This window comes from Bombina bombina, chromosome 7 (assembly GCF_027579735.1).
Source record: "Bombina bombina isolate aBomBom1 chromosome 7, aBomBom1.pri, whole genome shotgun sequence".
NCBI lineage: Eukaryota > Metazoa > Chordata > Amphibia > Anura > Bombinatoridae > Bombina > Bombina bombina.
This window is the reverse complement of record NC_069505.1, coordinates 251,150,495-251,172,510: the sequence shown is the minus strand read 5'-3', so window position 1 is coordinate 251,172,510 and position 22,016 is coordinate 251,150,495. Positions and strand designations below refer to the sequence as shown.

Sequence of the window (22,016 nt, the reverse complement as noted above, 5' to 3'; positions counted from 1 at the left end):
CGGCGGTGTAGGGGGATTAGATTAGGGGTTAATCTATTTAATATAGGTGGCGGCGGTGTAGGGGGATTAGATTAGGGGGTAATACATTTATTATAGGTGGCGGCGGTGTAGGGGGATTTAGATTAGATGCAAAAGAGCTGATTTCTTTGTGACAATGCCCTGCAAAAAGTCCCTTTAAGGGCTGGTAAAAGAGCTGATTTCTTTGGGGCATGCCCCGCAAAAAGCCATTTTAAGGGCTGGCAATAGAGCTGTTACTTTGGGGCAAAGTCACGCAAAAGGCCCTTTTAAGGGCTGGTAATGGAGGTGATTACTTTAGGGGGATTAGATTAGGGGTTAATGTATTGTATTTAATATAGCTGGCGGCGGTGTAGGGGGATTAGATTAGGGGTTAATTAATTTAATATAGCTGGCGGCGGTGTAGGGGGATTAAATTAGGGGTTAATTAATTTAATATAGCTGGCGGCGGGGTAGGAGCTCACATTAGGGGGTAGGTAATATAGATGGCGGCGGTGTAAGGGGCTCACATTAGGGGGTAGGTAATATAGATGGCGGCGGTGTAGGAGCTCACATTAGGGGGTAATATAGATAAAATAGGTAGCAGTGGTGTAGGGGGCTCACATTAGGGGGTAATATAGATAATGTATGTGGCGGCGGGAGCCGGGAGCGGCGGTTTAGGGGTTAATAACTTTATTAGGTGCGGCAGGGTCCAGGAGCGGCGGTTTAGGGGTTAATACATTTATTATTATTAGGAGAGTGAGGGGGGATAGCGGATAGAGGGGTATACGTGTCGGGCTATGTTTGGGAGGCGTGTTAGACAGTACGGGTGATTTAATAACTTAGTCAGGTTTTTTATGTGGCGGCAGTTTCTAAAGTGCCGTAAGTCACTGGCGACTCCAGAAATTTGTACTTACGCAGATTTCTGGACATCGCTGGTTTGTGAGACTTACGGCACTTTAGCCTCTGACGGCGCCGTATATGGGATAGCTCGAGTTGCGAGCTGAAACTATGGGCGGCGCAGGTTTCCACGCTTGCGCCGAAACCTGCGCCGTATATCGGATCGCGCCCCAGAAGGTAAAGCCATTCTTGTGAGCAATGCACATTTTTAATTACTACATGCTTACCTTATAATTATATGATGTTAGACAAAGAGCAAAGGAAGCACATTTATTCAAGAGACATTATAAAAAAACAATTTCTTTTTTTCTCAGTAGTGAATTTGCAATGCAATTTTCAACTTCTGCAATATATTATAAACTTTAAAGACTGCTATATTCTACAGGTAATCAACACATTGCAATTAAACTAGTGCTGTAGTGTAACTGTCTATTTTAAAAATGAATTTCATTTCAAAATGACCTGCAGAAAATTTTTCAGTAAAAAATCTCATCGCAGAAAGGGAAAAAAAAGTTTTGCCTCTGGGCCAGTTTGTTAGTTTTTATTATTATTTTATTTATTCAATAACTGATTATTTTTTCTGTAGTGTAGTGGTGGCCTTACCTCCCCCCTTCCCGCGATCATTAATTATGGTGCCCCCCCTTCCAATTCCGCTTCTTTATTCCGTAGTGTAGCTTCCCCTCCCTCCCTCTACCCTAAACATTTTTCTGTAGACTTCCCTCACACACCTCCCACAGGCACAAGAAGTTGATGGTTACAGAAAGTAACACACACAGTGCCACTGTCTGTAACGATCAGGCATCTGCCTTCATATGGAACCGGAGCACCAATCATGCTCCATTTCTATATAGAGAGAGATGCCTGCAGCTCAGGAACAGCAAATCTCGCTGACACTTTACAGACAAGGCTGCTGTAGTTTCCTGAAGCTGCAAAGTATATATATATATATATATATATATATATACACACGTTATGCGGTACAGTGCAATGTACTGTATGAAATATATATACATGTTACTCTTGGTAAAGGGTTCAACTTTCCAATTTATGTCTTATCTAATTTCCTTCATTTTTTTGGTGTCATTTATTGAAAACCATACCTAGGTAGGCTCAGGAATAGCAATGCACTACTGGCAGCTAGCGCTTGATTGGTGGCTGAACATATATGCTTCTTGTCATTGGCTCACTAGATGTTCAAGTAGCTCCCAGTAGTTCATTGCTGCTCTTTCAACAAAGGATAGAAAATAAAAATAAGCAAAGTTGGCAATATAAGTAAACTAGAAATGTTATTCAAATTGTATGTTCTATCTGAACCATGAAAACAAAATGTATGCTTACCTATTAAATTTCTTTCTTTCCGGATATGGAGAGTACAAGACATTATTCCAATTACTAGTGGGAATATTACTCCTGGCCAGAAGGAGGAGGAGGCAAAGAGCATCACAGCAAAGCTGTTAAGTGTCACTCCCCTACCCATAATCCCCAGTTATTCGACCGAAGGGAAATGGAAAAAGAATAACACAAAGGTGTAGATGTGCCTGAGGTTTAGTAAAAAATAACTGTCTTAATTAAGGGTGGGGTCATGGACTCTCCATATCCGGAAAGAAAGAAATTTATCAGGTAAGCATAAATTTATTTTCTTTCCTAAGACATGGAGAGTCCACAACGTCATTCCAATTACTAGTGGGAACCTATACCCAAGCTAGAGGACACGGAATGAATAGGAAGGAAAAACAAGACAGGCAGACCTAAACAGAAGGCACCACCACTTGAAGAACTTTTCTCCCAAAAGAGGCCTCAGCCGAGGCAAAAGTATCAAATTTAGAAAATTTAGAAAAAGTATGCAGAGAGGACCAAGTTGCAGCCTTGCAAATCTGTTCCACCAAAGCTTCTTTTGAAAGCCCAAGAAGAGGAGACAGCCCTAGTGGAATGAGCTTTAATTCTCTCAGGAGGCTGCTGACCAGCAGTCTCATAAGCAAAACGAATTATACTTCTCAACCAGAGGGAAAGAGAAGTAGCGATAGCCTTCTGACTCTTACGCTTTCCTGAGAAACAAACAAACAGGGTAGAAGAGTGGCGAAAATCCTTAGTCGCCTGTAGGTAGAATTTTAGAGCACGCACAACATCCAAGTTGTGCAACAGACGTTCCTTATGAGACGAAGGATTAGAACAGAGAGAAGGAACAACAATTTCCTGATTAATATTCCTATCCGAAACCACTTTAGGAAGAAACCCCAATTTAGTACGAACAACTGCCTTATCTGCATGAAAGATAAGGTAAGGCGAATCACACTGCAAAGCTGAGAGTTCCAAACTCTCTGAGCAGAAGAGATGGCAATAAAAAACAAAACCTTCCAAGATAACAACGTATTATCTATAGAATGCATTGGCTCAAATGGAGCCTGCTGCAAAACTTTAAGAACAAGGTTAAAGGGACAGTCTAGGCCAAAAAAAACTTTCATGATTCAGATAGAGCATGTAATTTTAAACAATTTTCCAATTTACTTTTAACACCAATTTTACTTTGTTCTCTTGGTATTCTTAGTTGAAAGCTTAACCTAGGAGGTTCATATGCTAATTTCTTAGACCTTGAAGGCCACCTCTTTTCAGAATGCATTTTAACAGTTTTTCACCACTAGAGGGCAGGGCCGCCACTAGAAAGTTTGGGGCCCCTGACTTAACCATTGATCAGCCCCCCCCCCCCTCCTTTGACATGTGCAATTTTTGACCAAGTGACTAAAACGTATATGCACTCTATTCTTAAGTGTCTATTTAAACTTGGAAATATTGTAAAGGTAGTAACATACACACACACAGACACACTCATACATTGAAACACGCACACACACATAAGGATTCACATATAGACACTCTAGCAGATGCGCAAAGAAACACAATCAGACACCCAAACAGACACTCAGAACTTGTTTACATGGACCTGACAAGTAATGAGGTAAACTACAGTTTTATAAAAAAAAAAAAGGAGATGTAGAAAACAAAATATGGAGTTCTGATTATCTTTTTGTAAAGGAAGATGCCCACTAAATGATGAAAACAGCATGCAGTGGCTGAAAGGAAGGGTAAGCTGTGGTACTCATACCATTAGATCTGGTTAAATGCAGGATTTAGGCTTGTTGGTATGTATTTCAAAATTAAGTCAGCTGTAGTATAAACTGAACAGTTTGAAGTTATCTCATTTCAAACACTGAGCAATCTTAGTCTGAGAGTATAACATTTTATGCAGATGTAAAAATCTTAGATAAAATGCCTCCTTGTATCTGGAAAGTCCCTGCATAAAGGGACAGTAAACTGGAATGTAATATATATATATATATATATATATATATATATAAATGCATATCTGCCAAAAGGGCACCTACCATTTGTGTATTGAGGAGGAAACCTTTCAGCATTGTAGACTGCTGCTAAAAAAAAAAGAGTTTTTATGGACCCCTGGCCCCACCATACAACTACTACCACACTGAAGTTACAATCCGAAATTGCACAAAGAAATAAAAAACATTTGCTAAGTAAGTCCTACCTTCTCTGCAAATGAAAGTGATATGCCGTCTGATTAAGGCACACACTATACAAACAAAGTGCCAAGTCTGACACTGTGCATAGTGGTTTAGTGCACACTCAGAAATCCTCTCAAATGCTAATACTTTACTCCTTGTAATAACATTTTCCATGCTCAATTAGCACACTGCTGTAGTACCCACTGGTGGCTGCCAAAATTTAAAAAAAAAATTTTTTTTAGTTCTTGCCTCATAAGCCCCCCTGGCCCATTGGGCCCCTGACAGGAGTCACCCCTGTCACCCCCTGATGGCGGCCCTGCTAGAGGGTGTTAGTTCATGTATTTCATATAGATAACACTGTGCTCATGCACGTGAAGTTATCTGGGACTGATTGGCTAAACTGCAAGTCTGTCAAAAGAACTGAAATAAAGGGGCAGTTTGCAGAGGCTTAGATACAAGATAATCACAGAGGTTAAAAGTATATTAATATAACTGTGTTGGTTATGCAAAACTGGGGAATGGGTAATAAAGGAATTATCTATCTTTTAAAACAATAACAATTCTTGTGTAGACTGTCCCTTTAAGGCTCCAAGGAGGAGCAACAGGTTTAAACACAGGCCTGATTCTGACCAGGGCCTGACAAAAAGATTGAACATCTGGCAAATCTGTCAGACGCTTATGTAAAAGAATAGATAATGCAGAAATTTGACCTTTCAGAGAACTGACTGACAATCCTTTCTCCAGTCCTTCCTGGAGAAAAGAGAAAATCCTAGATATCCTGACCCTACTCCAAGAGTAGCCTTTGGATTAACACCAATAAAGGTATTTACGCAAAACCTTATGGTAAAGACCGACTCAGAAAACCCACGCTTAGCCAGAACTAAGCGTTCAATCTCCAAGCAGTCAGCTTCAGAGAAACGAGATTTGGATTAAATAATAGACCCTGAATTAGAAGGTCGTTCCTCAGAGGCAACCCTCAAGGTGTCAGAGATGACATCATTACTAGGTCTGCATACCAGATCCTGCGAGGCCATGCAGGAGTTTTTAGAATTACTGACGCTCTCTCCTGTTTGATACAAGCAATGTCTTGTGGAAGGAGCACAAACAGAGGAAACAGGTATGCTAGACCGAAAATCCAAGGAACCGCCAGAGCATCTATCAGAGCGGCCTGCGGATCTCTTGACATTGGAAGTTTGGCGTTCTGCTGAGACGCCAACAGATCCAACTCCGGCACCCCCCACTTGAGGGTTAACCTGGAGAACACTTCCGAATGGAGAGCCCACTCCCCGGGATGAAATGTCTGTCTGCTCAGGAAATCCGCTTCCTAGTTGTCCACTCCTGGAATGTGGTTGGCAGATAGACAATTGTGAGCTTCAGCCCACTGAATAATATGAGGCACCTCCTTCATGGCTAAAGAACTCTGAGTTCCTCCCTGGTGGTTGATGTAAGACACTGAGGTGATGTTGTCTGACTGGAACCTGATAAACTGGGCTAAGGACAATTGAGGCCAAGCCATCAGAGCATTGTAAATCACTCTCAACTCCAAGATGTTTATTGGAAGAGCAGACTCCTCCTGAGTCCATAGTCCCTGAGCCTTTAACGAGTCCCAGACTGCTCCCCAGCCTAGCAGGCTGGCATCTGTGGTCATTATCACCCAGGAAGGTCTCCGGAAGCATGTGCCCTGAGACAAATGCTCCTGAGCAAGCCACCACAGGATAGAGTCTCTTGTCGACAGTTCTAGATCTTTCCATTGAGACAGATCTGAATGACCTCCGTTCCATTGTTCCATTGTCTGCGCATGCATATGTGCAGAGCTCTCAAATGGAATCGAGCAAAGGGAATAATGACCATGGTAGCGGCCATCAGACCAATTACCTCCATACATTGAGCTACTGATGGCCAAACAGTAGACTGAAGAGAAAGGCAAGAGGAAAAAATCTTGGATTTTCTGACCTCTGTCAGAAACATTTTCATAGATAGGGAATCTATTATGGTTCCTAGGAAACCAAGGTTTCAGGGTTTTTTAGGACTCCCTGTAGAGGTGCGCTCACGGAAGATAATAACAAACAATGTCAAATAAAAAGTCCAATCGAATCCAAAATACAGCAGCTCTTCCAATGGTTTGTGGTACGATGAGCGAATCTAGATAGAAAGTAAGAAGGCGCCAGACATAGGGTAATATTGTTACGATCTGCAGACACGCTCAAGTAACATATAGATGGAATACTTACAAACGCAACGGCACCAAATTGTGCCTAGTGAGACAAACCGGGACCTCAACCGTCGCCCGGAAGACCAACCAATGGCATGCACCAAACTCCCGCAGTCACGTGAATGTAGTAGCCAATCACCGTTTCTTTGGGCTCACACACCTTCCTTGCAGACGTCCGAGTCAAACAATAGGATCACAGTGTAGACAAACCAGGTGTCCCATACACTGCGGTTTCGAGATATTGATTGGTAACAGTGCTAGAGTGAAAGTAAAACCCACTCCAAACGAGGTACACTAAAAACAATTTATTTAAAATGTTTTAAAATCAGCAACGCGTTTCTCGACCATGCAAGGTCGTTTCATCAGGCTTTAATACACAGTATGGTATTCCCGCTGCTTATGTACCTCTTCTAACCAATCAAAACATCTATAGCCTCACACACCTTTAAGGAGGGCGGATATGTTATTCTCAGTGAGCACGTCTATTTCAGACCACATTGGAAATCATGCTATTATTCTTAACTTTGCATCGTATCATAGCAATGCTAATATACGTCCTCTACATATTTGAATTTTATTTTGATCTTATGTGATTTCATTTCATTATACTATCTTGCGTGACAAATTCTCTTTGAATATTTCATTAGTTATTATTATTCTATTTCCTCTAAAATGAACTATATACTATTAAATGAGCTCTATATATAATACATCTACAGTATATTCCAATGTAATCTCAATAGAAATGTGCCCGAATTTTACCTTAGTCTCAATCGTTATGTCAATATCTTATGTGAAATTTACACATTCTGACGTTACGCTATATAGCGTTTCAAAATAACAAATTATGTTTATGAATTTGTTTCTTATGGTTTTATGATATAGTTATTAAGTGTCATAAAATTAAGTATCAATAAAATCAATTATTATGTGTTCTAAACCATTTGACCAAAATTACATATTTGTTCATAATTTGCATATTAATGCTTATGTATTTGACCATCAATTTGTATAGGGTAATTGTTCTTGACTGGTATCATAATAGAGTTGGCTATGGTTTAATTGACCAAAAAGACTTATTGTCTTTATCTCAAAATACACTCCTATTTATGTCTTTGTATTGTTTATTGTTCTCTATACGTAATAATGTATTTACTTTGTTTATTCAATAGTTTTGATTATTTAATTTTGTTGATTAATTAAAGGCTGCAAGGTCAATATTCAAGTTAAGGCCTAGTGGATGTAAGGTTTGTAACCTATATATCCAAAAGGCATGTGCATCTAACTATATAATATACATGTTGACTTGTATTTGTGGACATCAATATATAGGTCGCACTTGCAGACGCCTAAGTGTAAGATGGTCCGAACATTTTCGTAATGTTAAAAAGAATTATAAATTACATAGTGTATCCAGACACTGTAATGCAAAACATGACGGAAATCCATGCTGTTTAAAAATAACTCCAATAGAACATATCCCTAAATCTGATCTCTACAACCGTTTTTTCAGATTAAGACAAAGAGAGACCTTTTGGATATATAGGTTACAAACCTTACATCCACTAGGCCTTAACTTGAATATTGACCTTGCAGCCTTTAATTAATCAACAAAATTAAATAATCAAAACTATTGAATAAACAAAGTAAATACATTATTACGTATAGAGAACAATAAACAATACAAAGACATAAATAGGAGTGTATTTTGAGATAAAGACAATAAGTCTTTTTGGTCAATTAAACCATAGCCAACTCTATTATGATACCAGTCAAGAACAATTACCCTATACAAATTGATGGTCAAATACATAAGCATTAATATGCAAATTATGAACAAATATGTCATTTTGGTCAAATGGTTTAGAACACATAATAATTGATTTTATTGATACTTAATTTTATGACACTTAATAACTATATCATAAAACCATAAGAAACAAATTCATAAACATAATTTGTTATTTTGAAACGCTATATAGCGTAACGTCAGAATGTGTAAATTTCACATAAGATATTGACATAACGATTGAGACTAAGGTAAAATTCGGGCACATTTCTATTGAGATTACATTGGAATATACTGTAGATGTATTATATATAGAGCTCATTTAATAGTATATAGTTCATTTTAGAGGAAATAGAATAATAATAACTAATGAAATATTCAAAGAGAATTTGTCACGCAAGATAGTATAATGAAATGAAATCACATAAGATCAAAATAAAATTCAAATATGTAGAGGACGTATATTAGCATTGCTATGATACGATGCAAAGTTAAGAATAATAGCATGATTTCCAATGTGGTCTGAAATAGACGTGCTCACTGAGAATAACATATCCGCCCTCCTTAAAGGTGTGTGAGGCTATAGATGTTTTGATTGGTTAGAAGAGGTACATAAGCAGCGGGAATACCATACTGTGTATTAAAGCCTGATGAAACGACCTTGCATGGTCGAGAAACGCGTTGCTGATTTTAAAACATTTTAAATAAATTGTTTTTAGTGTACCTCGTTTGGAGTGGGTTTTACTTTCACTCTAGCACTGTTACCAATCAATATCTCGAAACCGCAGTGTATGGGACACCTGGTTTGTCTACACTGTGATCCTATTGTTTGACTCGGACGTCTGCAAGGAAGGTGTGTGAGCCCAAAGAAACGGTGATTGGCTACTACATTCACGTGACTGCGGGAGTTTGGTGCATGCCATTGGTTGGTCTTCCGGGCGACGGTTGAGGTCCCGGTTTGTCTCACTAGGCACAATTTGGTGCCGTTGCGTTTGTAAGTATTCCATCTATATGTTACTTGAGCGTGTCTGCAGATCGTAACAATATTACCCTATGTCTGGCGCCTTCTTACTTTCTATCTAGATTCGCTCATCGTTCCTAGGAAACCACCCTTTCAGCTGGAACAAGGGAACTCTTCTCCAGATTCACTTTCCATCCATGGGAACGTAGAAAAGACAACTAGATCTCTGTATGAGAGTTTGCTTGTTGAAAAGATGGCGCCTGAACAGGGGCGTATTATGGCCAACAAGGCACGGACCTAGGGCAGCAGATTTGGGGGGGTGGCAGACCCAGATGATTATATGCATGCTGTCCATAGGATAGTGCACATGCTTTTTAAAAGGACGCACAGGCTAAGTTTACATGCATTTTTTTTTTAATTGATTATTATTTTTATATGTTTAAATGGTCAGTCCGGGGGAGAGAGCTGGAGTAGTTATTTAGCGCAGGTGGCGGGAGTTAGTGTCAGGAGGCGGGAGCTTTTTCACTTGCATCTTAGTCTGTGACACTGGCTTGTGACTGAGGGGATTGCAATTGCAGCGGTTCAGAGTTCACAGCGGTAAGGTAAGTAGGTTTTTGCTTTAGAAAGTAAACAGTACACCATTCGTTATTAGCTCATTTTGAACTCGTCTTGCCGCCCTGCTTTTCCAGCACCTCAGTGACTGACAGTAGTGTGTTAGCATTAGTTGCGGTTTTATGGTGCTATCCCTCTAATACCACATTGTTCTCACTGAGTCTTGCTAGTGCTCTGAGCGTGCTCCTTAGTCATTAGTATTACTGCATGTTTACACTGACTGCTGTGTAATAGAATCAAGGGTTCTGCGGGAGTGAGGCGGATTAGGGGTTAATAACTTTATTATAGTAGCGGTGCGGTCCGCTCGGCAGATTAGTGGTTAATAAGTGTAGGCAGGTGGAGGCGACGGTGAGGGGGGCAGATTAGGGGTTAATAAATATAATATAGGGGTGGCGGTGTTAGGGGCAGCAGATTAGGGGTTCATAGGGATAACGTAGGTGGCAGCGGCATTTTTTTTTTTTTTTTTTTAAATGAAATAAAAATAAAGGAAAAAGCACCATAAAAATGCTGCTATACCTGGGCTTTTTAATGATGGTGTAAGTGTGTGTGTGTGAATGTGTGTGGGGGAAATGGAGAGAGAGTGTATGAGATTTCGAAACAGTGTATGAGAAATAGGGTGGAAGAGTGCTTGTGTGTCTGTGAGAATTTGCAAGAGTTTGTGAGTGAAATAAAAATGTCAGAGTAAGAGAGTCTGTGTGTCTGAGAGTGTGTGTGTGAAAGGGAGTATGTAAGAGGGTGTGTGTGTGAAACAGAGTGTATGTGAGAGTGTGTATGTGTGTGAGAGTCTGATAAAGGCTCTCCCTTCTCTCCTCCCTGTTCTCCTTCCCCCTCTCCCTTCCCCCCCCCCTTCTTATTTTCTCTCCTCTCCCTCCCTTTTCTCATGTCCCTCATTTCTTTCTGTGCTCTTCCTCCATTTTGTCCTCTCCCATAATTTTTTCTCTCTCTCCCTTTCTATGCGAGTGTTTTGCTATTTTTTATTTTGGAAATGCTATGGAGAGTAAAAAATGTTATGTTACACCCTAACCAAAAAATATCAAGGCTGAAAAAGGCCTAAAAGCTAGGATGGTGGGAGGTAGGGGGCAGCAAAATTATGAGTGCCTAGGCCAGCACAAAACCTAAATACACCACTGCGCCTGAACCAATATGTTGTCCAGATAGGGAACCACTGCAATTCCCTTAGACCTAAGAGAACCCCCAGAACCGTTGAGAAAATTCTGGGAGCTATGGCAAGGCCAAACAGAAGAGCCACAAACTGAAAGTGTTTGTCTAGAAAGGCGAATCTCAGGAACTTGTGATGATCCCTGTGGATGGGAACATGAAGATGAAGGAATTATATTGTCCGAATCTGAGATTTCACCCTCAGGCTACTGACGTATCCTCCTCATCAGACTTATGAGACAGGGTAACCTGCATAGCAGCAGATGCGATAGATACCTTACTATCTGAAAAATGTTTAATTTTCCTCTTGTGTTTCCCCAACATAGGAAAAGCATATAATGCAGCAGATACCACAGAAGATACCTGTGCAGCAAAATCTGCAGGCAAATAAACTCATCCAGGAAGCTGAGAGGAACTGCAGGGCACTGTATGTGACGCCATAGAGGCTTGGGACGTTTGAGGAGAAAGCTGTGGCATTGCCTGAACAGCATCATCCTGAGAGACATTGGGTTCAGAGGGAAACAATTTATCTTTAAAATGAAGTGTACTAGTTAAGCATACAGCACAGAATTGCATAGGCAAAACAATTTGAGCCTCAAGGCATAACAAGCATTTGTCAAAAGACTTGGTCCATGTCCATAATACTAAATAAAAAATTCCCCAAAGTGTAGAATTTTTTTAAATACACTGTCACTTTAAGAATTTTTAATGCCACAGCTGCTTAACGTTACGCAAAAAATCTTTAAAATAATAAACCAATCAGGCCCCCTACACCTCAGACAGGCTGAGGTGCCTTACTGTAACACTTATACATAATTTGGCTGCCAGAAGTCTATAAAACGATGATAAAGTAAACCGACACTGAAGAGACTGAAATTCAAGGACGCTGATCCGCAAATATATACGACACCAGAGAGACGTCACATGACCGGCAGAGAGAGGAAACTACACAGCAAGTAAAAGATGCATGTTTCCCTCTGCCTACAACACCGCAGCTTAATTAACACAAACACTCAAGCAGTCTGTCAGTTAGCCTGTTCTAGCTAAGCAAGCAAAGAAAACCAACTACCAAATTTTAAGTTTATACATAAATCCCTGTATAAAACATAAGCCACACACATACTAATAAAGAATTTCAACAAAATTAGCCCAAAGAGTAAAAACGTCCCAATAAAGAAAAGATTAACCCCTAGGGGCCAAATTATCAAGCTCCGAATGGAGCTTGATGCTCTTGTTTCCGCTGCTCCATAACTTGTTCACAGAAAGAGAGGAAGAGAGAGGCGCCAACCATAAAACAGTATCGCAGGAGCAATATACCGGTGGTTCCCAACAACTCCCCCCCGTGCTGGATATACTCACAAGCGAAGCGGCACACATACTATGCCTAGAACAACGGATCAGGACTATTCAGGGTCGCCGGACAGACACGCCCAGGAGCCGGTACACGTGATCTCCAGAACTCCAATCACAGGCGAGTTGTCCTTAAGGCTCGGATTGCCCGTAGGTCACTGAAACTGATAGTGACTGGTCTCGGGAATGGGAGACGCTGTAAATCCAATGTGGAAATATGTGGCACGTAGGTAATGATTGCACAGGCAGCAAGGTGTCTCATATAAAAAGGAAAATCTATGGTTAAAAACAATAACAGCAACGCGTTTCTCGGCTGAATGGCCGTTTCATCAGGCTGTCCATAACTTGTTCGCCTGCTCTGAGGCCGCGGACGTCAATCCGCCCAATCCTATACGATCGGGCTGATTGATACCCCTGCTAGCGGCTTGTGTAATGATAAATGCATTTATCGATGTACGGCGGACATGATACACTACATTGTATCATGTCCGCTCGCACATTAATAAATAGACCCCTTAGTCTCAACATACATAATGTGCCTGCCCACTGCCAAAGAAAATCTTGTATAAAGGGTTTTAAAAATGTCCCCATCTACTGCATATGAAGTCTTCTTCTGAAGTGCAAGTCTCCAAGACCTAGAAGACAAAAGCACTTACCTGCAGTCTAGCTGCCCGGCAGGAAGACAGCTCACAAGGCATAAAAGACACATACTCCTTACAGAGACCTGTAGAAAAAGAAAGAACAAACTAACCAACTCTGGCTTTCTGTACCATGGGCAACAATGTGTTAGGAAACAAAGCAAGGACTACCTCACAACTTACTAACTGCTTAAAAGCCACCACTACTCTACTGAAGAGATTGACGTGGACTCAGCTAAACCTAAAGCTAAATCCTTGCTTGCAGGGAAAAGTACCCGAAAAAGGAATTCATTTCTTCAGACACCAAACTTCACCTCTTCCATTGTCAGAGGTAAAGAGAATGACTGGGGATTATGGGTAGGGGAGTGACACATAACAGCTTTGCTGTGGTGCTCTTTGCCTCCTCCTGCTGGCCAGGAGTGATATTCTCACTAGTAATTGGAATGACGTTGTGGATTCTCCATATTTTAGGAAAGAAATAAATGTTTCCTGTCACTTAAATAAATTGAACAAGATGAGACGAATAGATAAGTTATTGCCACTGCTAGAAAATAAAGCATGAAAATAACACAGCTGTTCATAACATACCTTGTGTCTGAAAACTCCAGGTTGATGACATTGAGGACCCTTTTTCTATTAGTGCTATAATAGTAATCTACAAACTCTTTAAGCTTCATCTTGCAGTCTTTCTGTTTTGTGACATCTGTGACATCAACCACTCTTTCTGGACCTGCAAAAAAACAGTCAGTCAGGGAAACCCAAGTCAGTGTCAGGAAATGACAGTCATATGAAGACATTAGACTACAGTGATTTATTAACATGAGTAATATTTAACCTTGGCACCACATTGTGACAGACTACATTGTTCTTTATTTATTATATTAAGCATTCATATAATTCACTGATCACGTGTGAGTACATTCACAGAACTTTCAGGTAGTTTAAAGAGTCTATGGCAGCGATTCCTGCTGAGCTTTAATAATGAAGGAAGGAAGCCATTTTATTTGAGGGGAGGGGTTGAGAATCAATTTCAGATTAACATTTTATTTCTCGTCCTGGCTGTATGTACAATACCAATGCATAATGGTCATCCATAATACTCAACACAGTTAAAAGGAACATGAAAGTCAAAATCAAACTTTCATAATTCAGGTAGAGCTTGTAATTAAAAAACAAAACAAAAAAAAATAAAACGTAACCCCTTTTCTGTGTCTTGCTTGTAGAAACTTAGTTCCTTTCTATGAAAACACAATGAGGTAGGCTCAGGAGCATGCAAGCAACTAAAGCATTGCATGCATGTCGTTCTTCCAAGCATTGTTGCCATATAGTGCTCAAGACATGCACAGTCCTACCACTCTAATAGAAACGAGCTAAGCTTCAACAAAGGACACCAGGAAATTAATTTTTTTAATACGTGCAATTTTTGTAATAGGTGAGTTAATCTGTCTAGAACACTGCTAGATGTGATCATCACACCTGGCTCAGAGTTACGTTAGTACACCGGTAGATGTGATCATCATATCATGCTCAGCATTACGTTAGTACTCCGGTAGATGTGATCATCATATCATGCTCAGCATTACGTTACTACACCTGTAGATGTTATTATAATACTTAGTACTTCCGGGCATCACCTGATACAGAGGGGGTTGTAAATTTGTGGCAAAAAAAAGTAAGACCATTGGAAATATATTAGCACCGTCTGATCTTCCAACAAAAAATACCAGAACATGGTTACCAAATAAACAGGGCTTCTACAAATGTAAAGCTCAACGTGTAAAACTTGTCATTATGTAACAGACGGAAGTAGCTTTACCTGAAGTGTTACAAACTGAACATATGATATTAGATTCAAATTAAATTGTAATTCTATCCATGTCATCTGTCTCCTCACCTGTAGGGGGTGCCAAATTTAGTACGTAGGCAAAACGAAATGCCTTTTTAAGGATAGAGCCCTAGAACATATAAGGGACATAGAAAATCCTGATACATTCACCCCAGTGGCCAAACATTTCAAATTTGAACATGCAGGATGCATCACTTTTGTCTATTCAAGCCATAGATCATGTCCCCCTACACAAGAGAGGGGGGATAGGTAATATAAGCTTAACTATAAGGAGGCCCAGTGGATTTTTTACTTGAATACCAGACATCCTTTGGGAATAAATATGGAAAGTGATGTAAATGTATTTATTTAGCTGTCAGGATCCAGTTTGACATTCCTTATAATATATACATAAGAAGGTTAACAAGCTAATACATATATAACACTTAAATACAAAAATAATCAATATATATTATACGTTTATAAAATGAAATATGATGTATGAACAAACAATCATCACATAGGTTAGGTATCAGACAACTCACCATCGTGATCTGTGTTAGAAACAACTGGTGAAAAAGGCAGGAAAGGGGTTAAAGGGACATTATACACTCATTTTTTCTTTGCATAAATGTTTTGTAGATGATCTATTTATATAGCCCATAAAGGTTTTTTTCAAAATAAATGTTTAGTTTTGCTTATTTTAAATGACAACCAAGCCCCAAAGTTTTATGTGAATACCGTCAGCTACCTTCTCCAGCTTGCTCCTGTTTGTGTAAAGGGTCTTTTCATATGCAAAAGGAGGGGGAGGGGGGGAGTGTCTTACTTGCCACTTGCAGTGGGCTTTCCAGCTACCTTTTAAACAGAGCCAAACTGACAGCTTCTATGTAAGTTTTTAAACAGTTTTACACTGGATTTTTATATCAGTATCTGTGCATCTTATTCTTTATAGTAGTGTCTATTACATGCAGTTATATGAAAATGAGTGTATACTGTCCCTTTAATTATTTGTTTTTAATTAATGTGTATATTTCTCTTTAAATAGAGGTCTCAGCAACGGCACCAGCTAGCAGTGATCAAGTGTGGTAGACCCACATGAAACATGAATGTCTGCATCTGCCGTGCTGTGACCCCGGAACTGCTGTTTTTTTAAACAGATGCTCTTTTAGTTTTAGGCTGTACTCCTAATAAAAGTTATCATTTTTATCTGAATCAGTTTAACCCCGTAGGTGATGCCCAGAAGTACTAAGTGGTTGTACAGCTTTCTCTGCGCTTTGAGGCGCTCTGCCTGTGCTCCCAGGACTGAGAGGAAGGAGACAGTGAACGGTGCCTATTCTGAAGACACACTACCCGCTACACTGCCTGCTATCTCCATAAGCTGGTAAGCACCGCTACATTTAGTTAGTACACCGGTGGATGGGATCATCTTACCATTCTCAGCTTTACGTTACTACACCGGGAGATGTGATCATCATACCCTGCTCAGCTTTACGTTACTACACCGGTAGATGTGATCATCATACCCTGCTCAGCTTTACGTTAGTATACCAGTAGATGTGATCATCATACCCTGCTCAGCTTTACGTTAGTATACCGGTAGATGTGATCATCATACCCTGCTCAGCTTTACGTTACTACACCGGTAGATGTGATCATCATACCCTGCTCAGCTTTACGTTAGTATACCAGTAGATGTGATCATCATACCCTGCTCAGCTTTACGTTAGTATACCGGTAGATGTGATCATCATACCCTGCTCAGCTTTACGTTACTACACCGGTAGATGTAATCATCATACCTTGCTCAGCTTTATGTTACTACACTGGTAGATGTGATCATCATACTCTGCTCAGCTTTACGTTAGTATACCTGTAGATGTGATCATCATACCCTGCTCAGCTTTACGTTACTACACCGGTAGATGTGATCATCATACCCTGCTCAGCTTTACGTTAGTATACAAGTAGATGTGATCATCATACCCTGCTCAGCTTTACGTTAGTATACCGGTAGATGTGATCATCATACACTGCTCAGCTTTACGTTACTACACCAGTAGATGTGATCATCTTACCCTGTTCAGCTTTACGTTAGTATACCTGTAGATGTGATCATCATACCCTGCTCAGCTTTACGTTAGTACACCGGTAGATGTAATTATCATACCTTGCTGAGCTTTACGTTAGTACATCAGTAGATGTGATCATCATACCCTGCTCAGCTTTACGTTAGTATACCGGTAGATGTGATCATCATACCCTGCTCAGCTTTACGTTACTACACCAGTAGATGTGATCATCATACCCTGCTCAGCTTTACGTTAGTATACCTGTAGATGTGATCATCATACCCTGCTCAGCTTTACGTTAGTACACCGGTAGATGTAATCATCATACCTTGCTCAGCTTTATGTTACTACACTGGTAGATGTGATCATCATACTCTGCTCAGCTTTACGTTAGTACACCTGTAAATGTGATCATCATACCCTGCTCAGCTTTACGTTAGTACACCGGCAGATGTGATCATGTTGCCCTGCTCAGCTTTACGTAAGTACACCGGTACATGTTATAATGTTACCCTACTCAGCTTTACGTTACTACAACGGTAGATGTGATCATCTTACCCTGCTCAGCTTTACATTAGTACACCAGTAGATGTGATCATCTTACCCTACTCAGCTTTAGGTTAATAACTGGTAGATGTACTCATCTTACGCTGCTCAGCTTTAGGTTAATATACCGGTAGATGTGATCGTCATACCCTGCTCAGCTTTACGTTAGTACACCTGTAGATGTGATCATCATACCCTGCTCAGCTTTACGTTAGTACATCAGTAGATGTGATCATCATACCCTGCTCAGCTTTAGGTTAATACACCGGTAGATGTGATCGTCATACCCTGCTCAGCTTTACGTTAGTACACCTGTAGATGTGATCATCATACCCTGCTCAGCTTTACGTTAGTACACCAGTAGATGTGATCATCATACACTGCTCAGCTTTACGTTAGTACACCGGTAGATGTGATCATCTTCCACTGCTCAGCTTTACATTAGTACACCGGTAGATATGATCATCTTACCCTGCTCAGCTTTACGTTAGTACACCGGTAGATGTGATAATATTACTCTGTTCAGCTTTACATTAGTACACCGGTAGATGTGATCATCATACCCTGCTCAGTTTTATGTTAGAACACCGGTAGATGTGATCATCATACCCTGCTCAGCTTTACGTTAGTACACCGGAGGATGTGATCATCTTAGCCAGCTCAGGTTTATGTTAGTACCCCGGTGGATGTGATCATGTTACCCTGTCTGTTTAGCTTTACGTTACTACATCAGTAGATGTGATCATCATACTCTGCTCAGCTTTACGTTGCTACACCAGTAGATATGATCATCTTACCCTGTTCAGCTTTACGTTACTACGCCAGTAGATGTGATCATGTTACCCTGTCTGTTTAGCTTTACGTTACTACATCAGTAGATGTGATCATCATACTCTGCTCAGCTTTACGTTACTACACCAGTAGATATGATCATCTTACCCTGTTCAGCTTTACATTAGTACACCGGTAGATATGATCATCTTACCCTGCTCAGCTTTACATTACTACACCAGTAGATGTGATCATGATACCCTGCTCAGCTTTATGTTAGTACACTGGTAGATGTGATCATCATACCCTGCCCAGCTTTACGTTAGTACACCGGTAGATGTTATCATCATACCCTGCTCAGCTTTATGTTAGTACACCTGTAGATGTGATCATCATACCCTGCTCAGCTTTACGTTAGTACATCAGTAGATGTGATCATCATACCCTGCTCAGCTTTAGGTTAATACACCGGTAGATGTGATCGTCATACCCTGCTCAGCTTTACGTTAGTACACCTGTAGATGTGATCATCATACCCTGCTCAGCTTTACGTTAGTACACCAGTAGATGTGATCATCATACACTGCTCAGCTTTACGTTAGTACACCGGTAGATGTGATCATCTTCCACTGCTCAGCTTTACATTAGTACACCGGTAGATATGATCATCTTACCCTGCTCAGCTTTACGTTAGTACACCGGTAGATGTGATAATATTACTCTGTTCAGCTTTACATTAGTACACCGGTAGATGTGATCATCATACCCTGCTCAGTTTTATGTTAGAACACCGGTAGATGTGATCAACATACCCTGCTCTGCTTTACGTTAGTACACCGGTAGATATGATCATGTTACCCTGTTCAGCTTTACGTTACTACAACGGTAGATGTGATCCTCTTACCCTGCTCAGCTTTACATTAGTACACCAGTAGATGTGATCATCATACCCTGCTCAGCTTTACATTAGTACACCAGTGGATGTGATCATGTTAGCCAGCTCAGCTTTATGTTAGTACCCCGGTGGATGTGATCATCTTACTCTGCTCAGCATTACATTAGTTCACCAGTAGAACCAGCTCTTACTCACATATTCAACCTATCCCTTTCTACCGGATCATTCCTGGCCTCCTTCAAACATGCAAAGGTCACCCCATCCTCAAAAAACCCTCCCTTGACCCTAACTCCCCTGCAAACTACCACCCCATATCACTGCTCCCGCTAGCTTAAAAATTTCTTGAAAAACTAGTTTTCAATTGCCTAACCCACTTCCTGTCCTCCAACTCATTGCTCGACCCCCTGCAATCTGGCTTCCATCCCAAACACTCAACTGAGACTGCCCTCACCAAGGTTACTAACGATCTCCTTTCTGCTAAAAACAAAGGCTACTACTCTATACTCATCTTACTTGACCTCTCTGCTGCCTTTGACACTGTTGACCATCCCCTTTTCCTATGGACTTTCAGCTCTCTTGGGCTCTGTGACACTGCCCTCTCCTGGATTCACTATTATCTCTCTAATAGATCCTTCTCTGTCTCTTTTGCTGGTGACTCTTCCTCTCTATTGCCTCTGTCGGATTACCTCAAGGCTCTGTCCTGGGTCCTCTACTCTTCTCTATTTACACTTCTTCACTGGGTAAACATATCAACAGCTATGGCTTCAGCTATCACCTCTATGCTAATGATACCCAGATTTACCTTTCCACCCCTGCACTCTCTCCTTCTGTCAATTCTCACATCAGCGACTACTTATCTGGCATTTCCTCCTGGATGGCTTCTCACCACCTAAAAATAAACACGTCCAAGACCGAACTACTTCTAATTCCCCCCTCTAACTCTACTCCATTTTCTAATTTTTCTATCACTTTTGGTGGCACAACTATCTCCCCATCACCCCAAGCTCGCTGCCTCGGAGTCACGCTTCACTCAAATCTGTCTTTCATTCCCCACATCCAACTGCTCTCTTCATCCTGCCACAACCACCTACGCAATATCTCCAAAATTCGTCCGTTTCTGAGTGCTTTAACTACTAAACAGCTAATCCACTCCCTGGTAATTTCCCGACTTGACTACTGTAACAACTTACTAACTGGCCTCCCTCTCTCCCGCCTCTCTCCCCTCCAATCCATCCTAAATGCATCTGCCAGGCTAATCCACCTCTCTCAATGCTCTGTTTCTGCTGCACCTCTCTGCAAGTCCCTTCACTGGCTCCCCATTCACAGCAGAGTTAAATTCAAAATTCTCACCCTGACCTACAAAGCCCTCATCAATGCTGACCCACCCTACCTGTCCTCACTCATCAACAAATATACTCCCGCCCGCCCCCTAAGATCCAACAATGACCTGCTTCACCTCCTCTCATGCTAGACTACAGGACTTCTCTTGTGCGGCACCAACCCTCTGGAACGCACTTCCTCGAGCTGTCAGACTTGCCCCTAACCTCTCCTCCTTTAAACGTTCCCTAAAGACCTTTCTGTTCAGGGAAGTTTATCACCCGACTTATTAACAAACTAACTTCACTTAACTAACAGTTGCCCTCTATCTCCTCACTAATATTATTCTCACATTTGCAGTCCCCACCTCCTGTTTCCCATCCTCCTACCCATCTAGATTGTAAATTCCCACGGGAATAGGGCCCTCAGCCCCCCCCCGTATTTGTCTGTAAAACTTTGTCTTTTATCATATTGTTTCTCCATTGTACCGTTATCCTTGTACTCATGGGCAGCGCTGCGGAATCTGTTGACGCTTTATAAAGAAGAAGAATAATAATAATCCTGCTCAGCCTTACGTTAGTACACCAGTAAATGTGATCATCATATCCTGCTCAGCTTTACATTACTACACCGGTAGATGTGGTCATCATACCCTGCTCAGCTTTACGTTCGTACACCAGTAGATGTGATCATCATACCCTGCTCATCTTTAGGTTAATACACCGGTAGATGTGATCGTCATACCCTGCTCAGCTTTACGTTAGTACACCTGTAGATGTGATCATCATACCCTGCTCAGCTTTACGTTAGTACACCAGTAGATGTGATCATCATACACTGCTCAGCTTTAAGTTGTACACCGGTAGATGTGATCATCTTACGCTGCTCAGCTTTATGTTAGTACACCAGTAGATGTGATCATCTTACGCTGCTCAGCTTTACGTTAGTACACCAGTAGATGTGATCATCACACCCTGCTCAGCTTTGCGTTAGTACACCAGTAGATGTGATCATCATACACTGCTCAGCTTTAAGTTGTACACCGGTAGATGTGATCATCTTACGCTGCTCAGCTTTATGTTAGTACACCAGTAGATGTGATCATCTTACGCTGCTCAGCTTTACGTTAGTACACCAGTAGATGTGATCATCATTCCCTGCTCAGCTTTACGTTAGTACACCGGAGGATGTGATCATCTTAGCCAGCTCAGGTTTATGTTAGTACCCCGGTGGATGTGATCATGTTACCCTGTCTGTTTAGCTTTACGTTACTACATCAGTAGATGTGATCATCATACTCTGCTCAGCTTTACGTTGCTACACCAGTAGATATGATCATCTTACCCTGTTCAGCTTTACGTTACTACGCCAGTAGATGTGATCATGTTACCCTGTCTGTTTAGCTTTACGTTACTACATCAGTAGATGTGATCATCATACTCTGCTCAGCTTTACGTTACT

At 40.9% G+C, this 22,016-nt stretch overlaps 1 protein-coding gene across 2 annotated transcripts in view; it reads right to left on the bottom strand.

Annotated features, from left to right (window-relative positions):
* Window positions 1-22,016, bottom strand: part of PHF2 (PHD finger protein 2) — a 697,107-nt gene that overhangs the window by 192,375 nt on the left and 482,716 nt on the right. For both annotated transcript variants that reach the window (XM_053720695.1, XM_053720696.1), the window contains exon 5: window positions 13,721-13,862. In XM_053720695.1, the coding sequence (XP_053576670.1) occupies window positions 13,721-13,862 (142 nt within the window). The remainder of the gene's footprint in view (window positions 1-13,720; window positions 13,863-22,016) is intronic.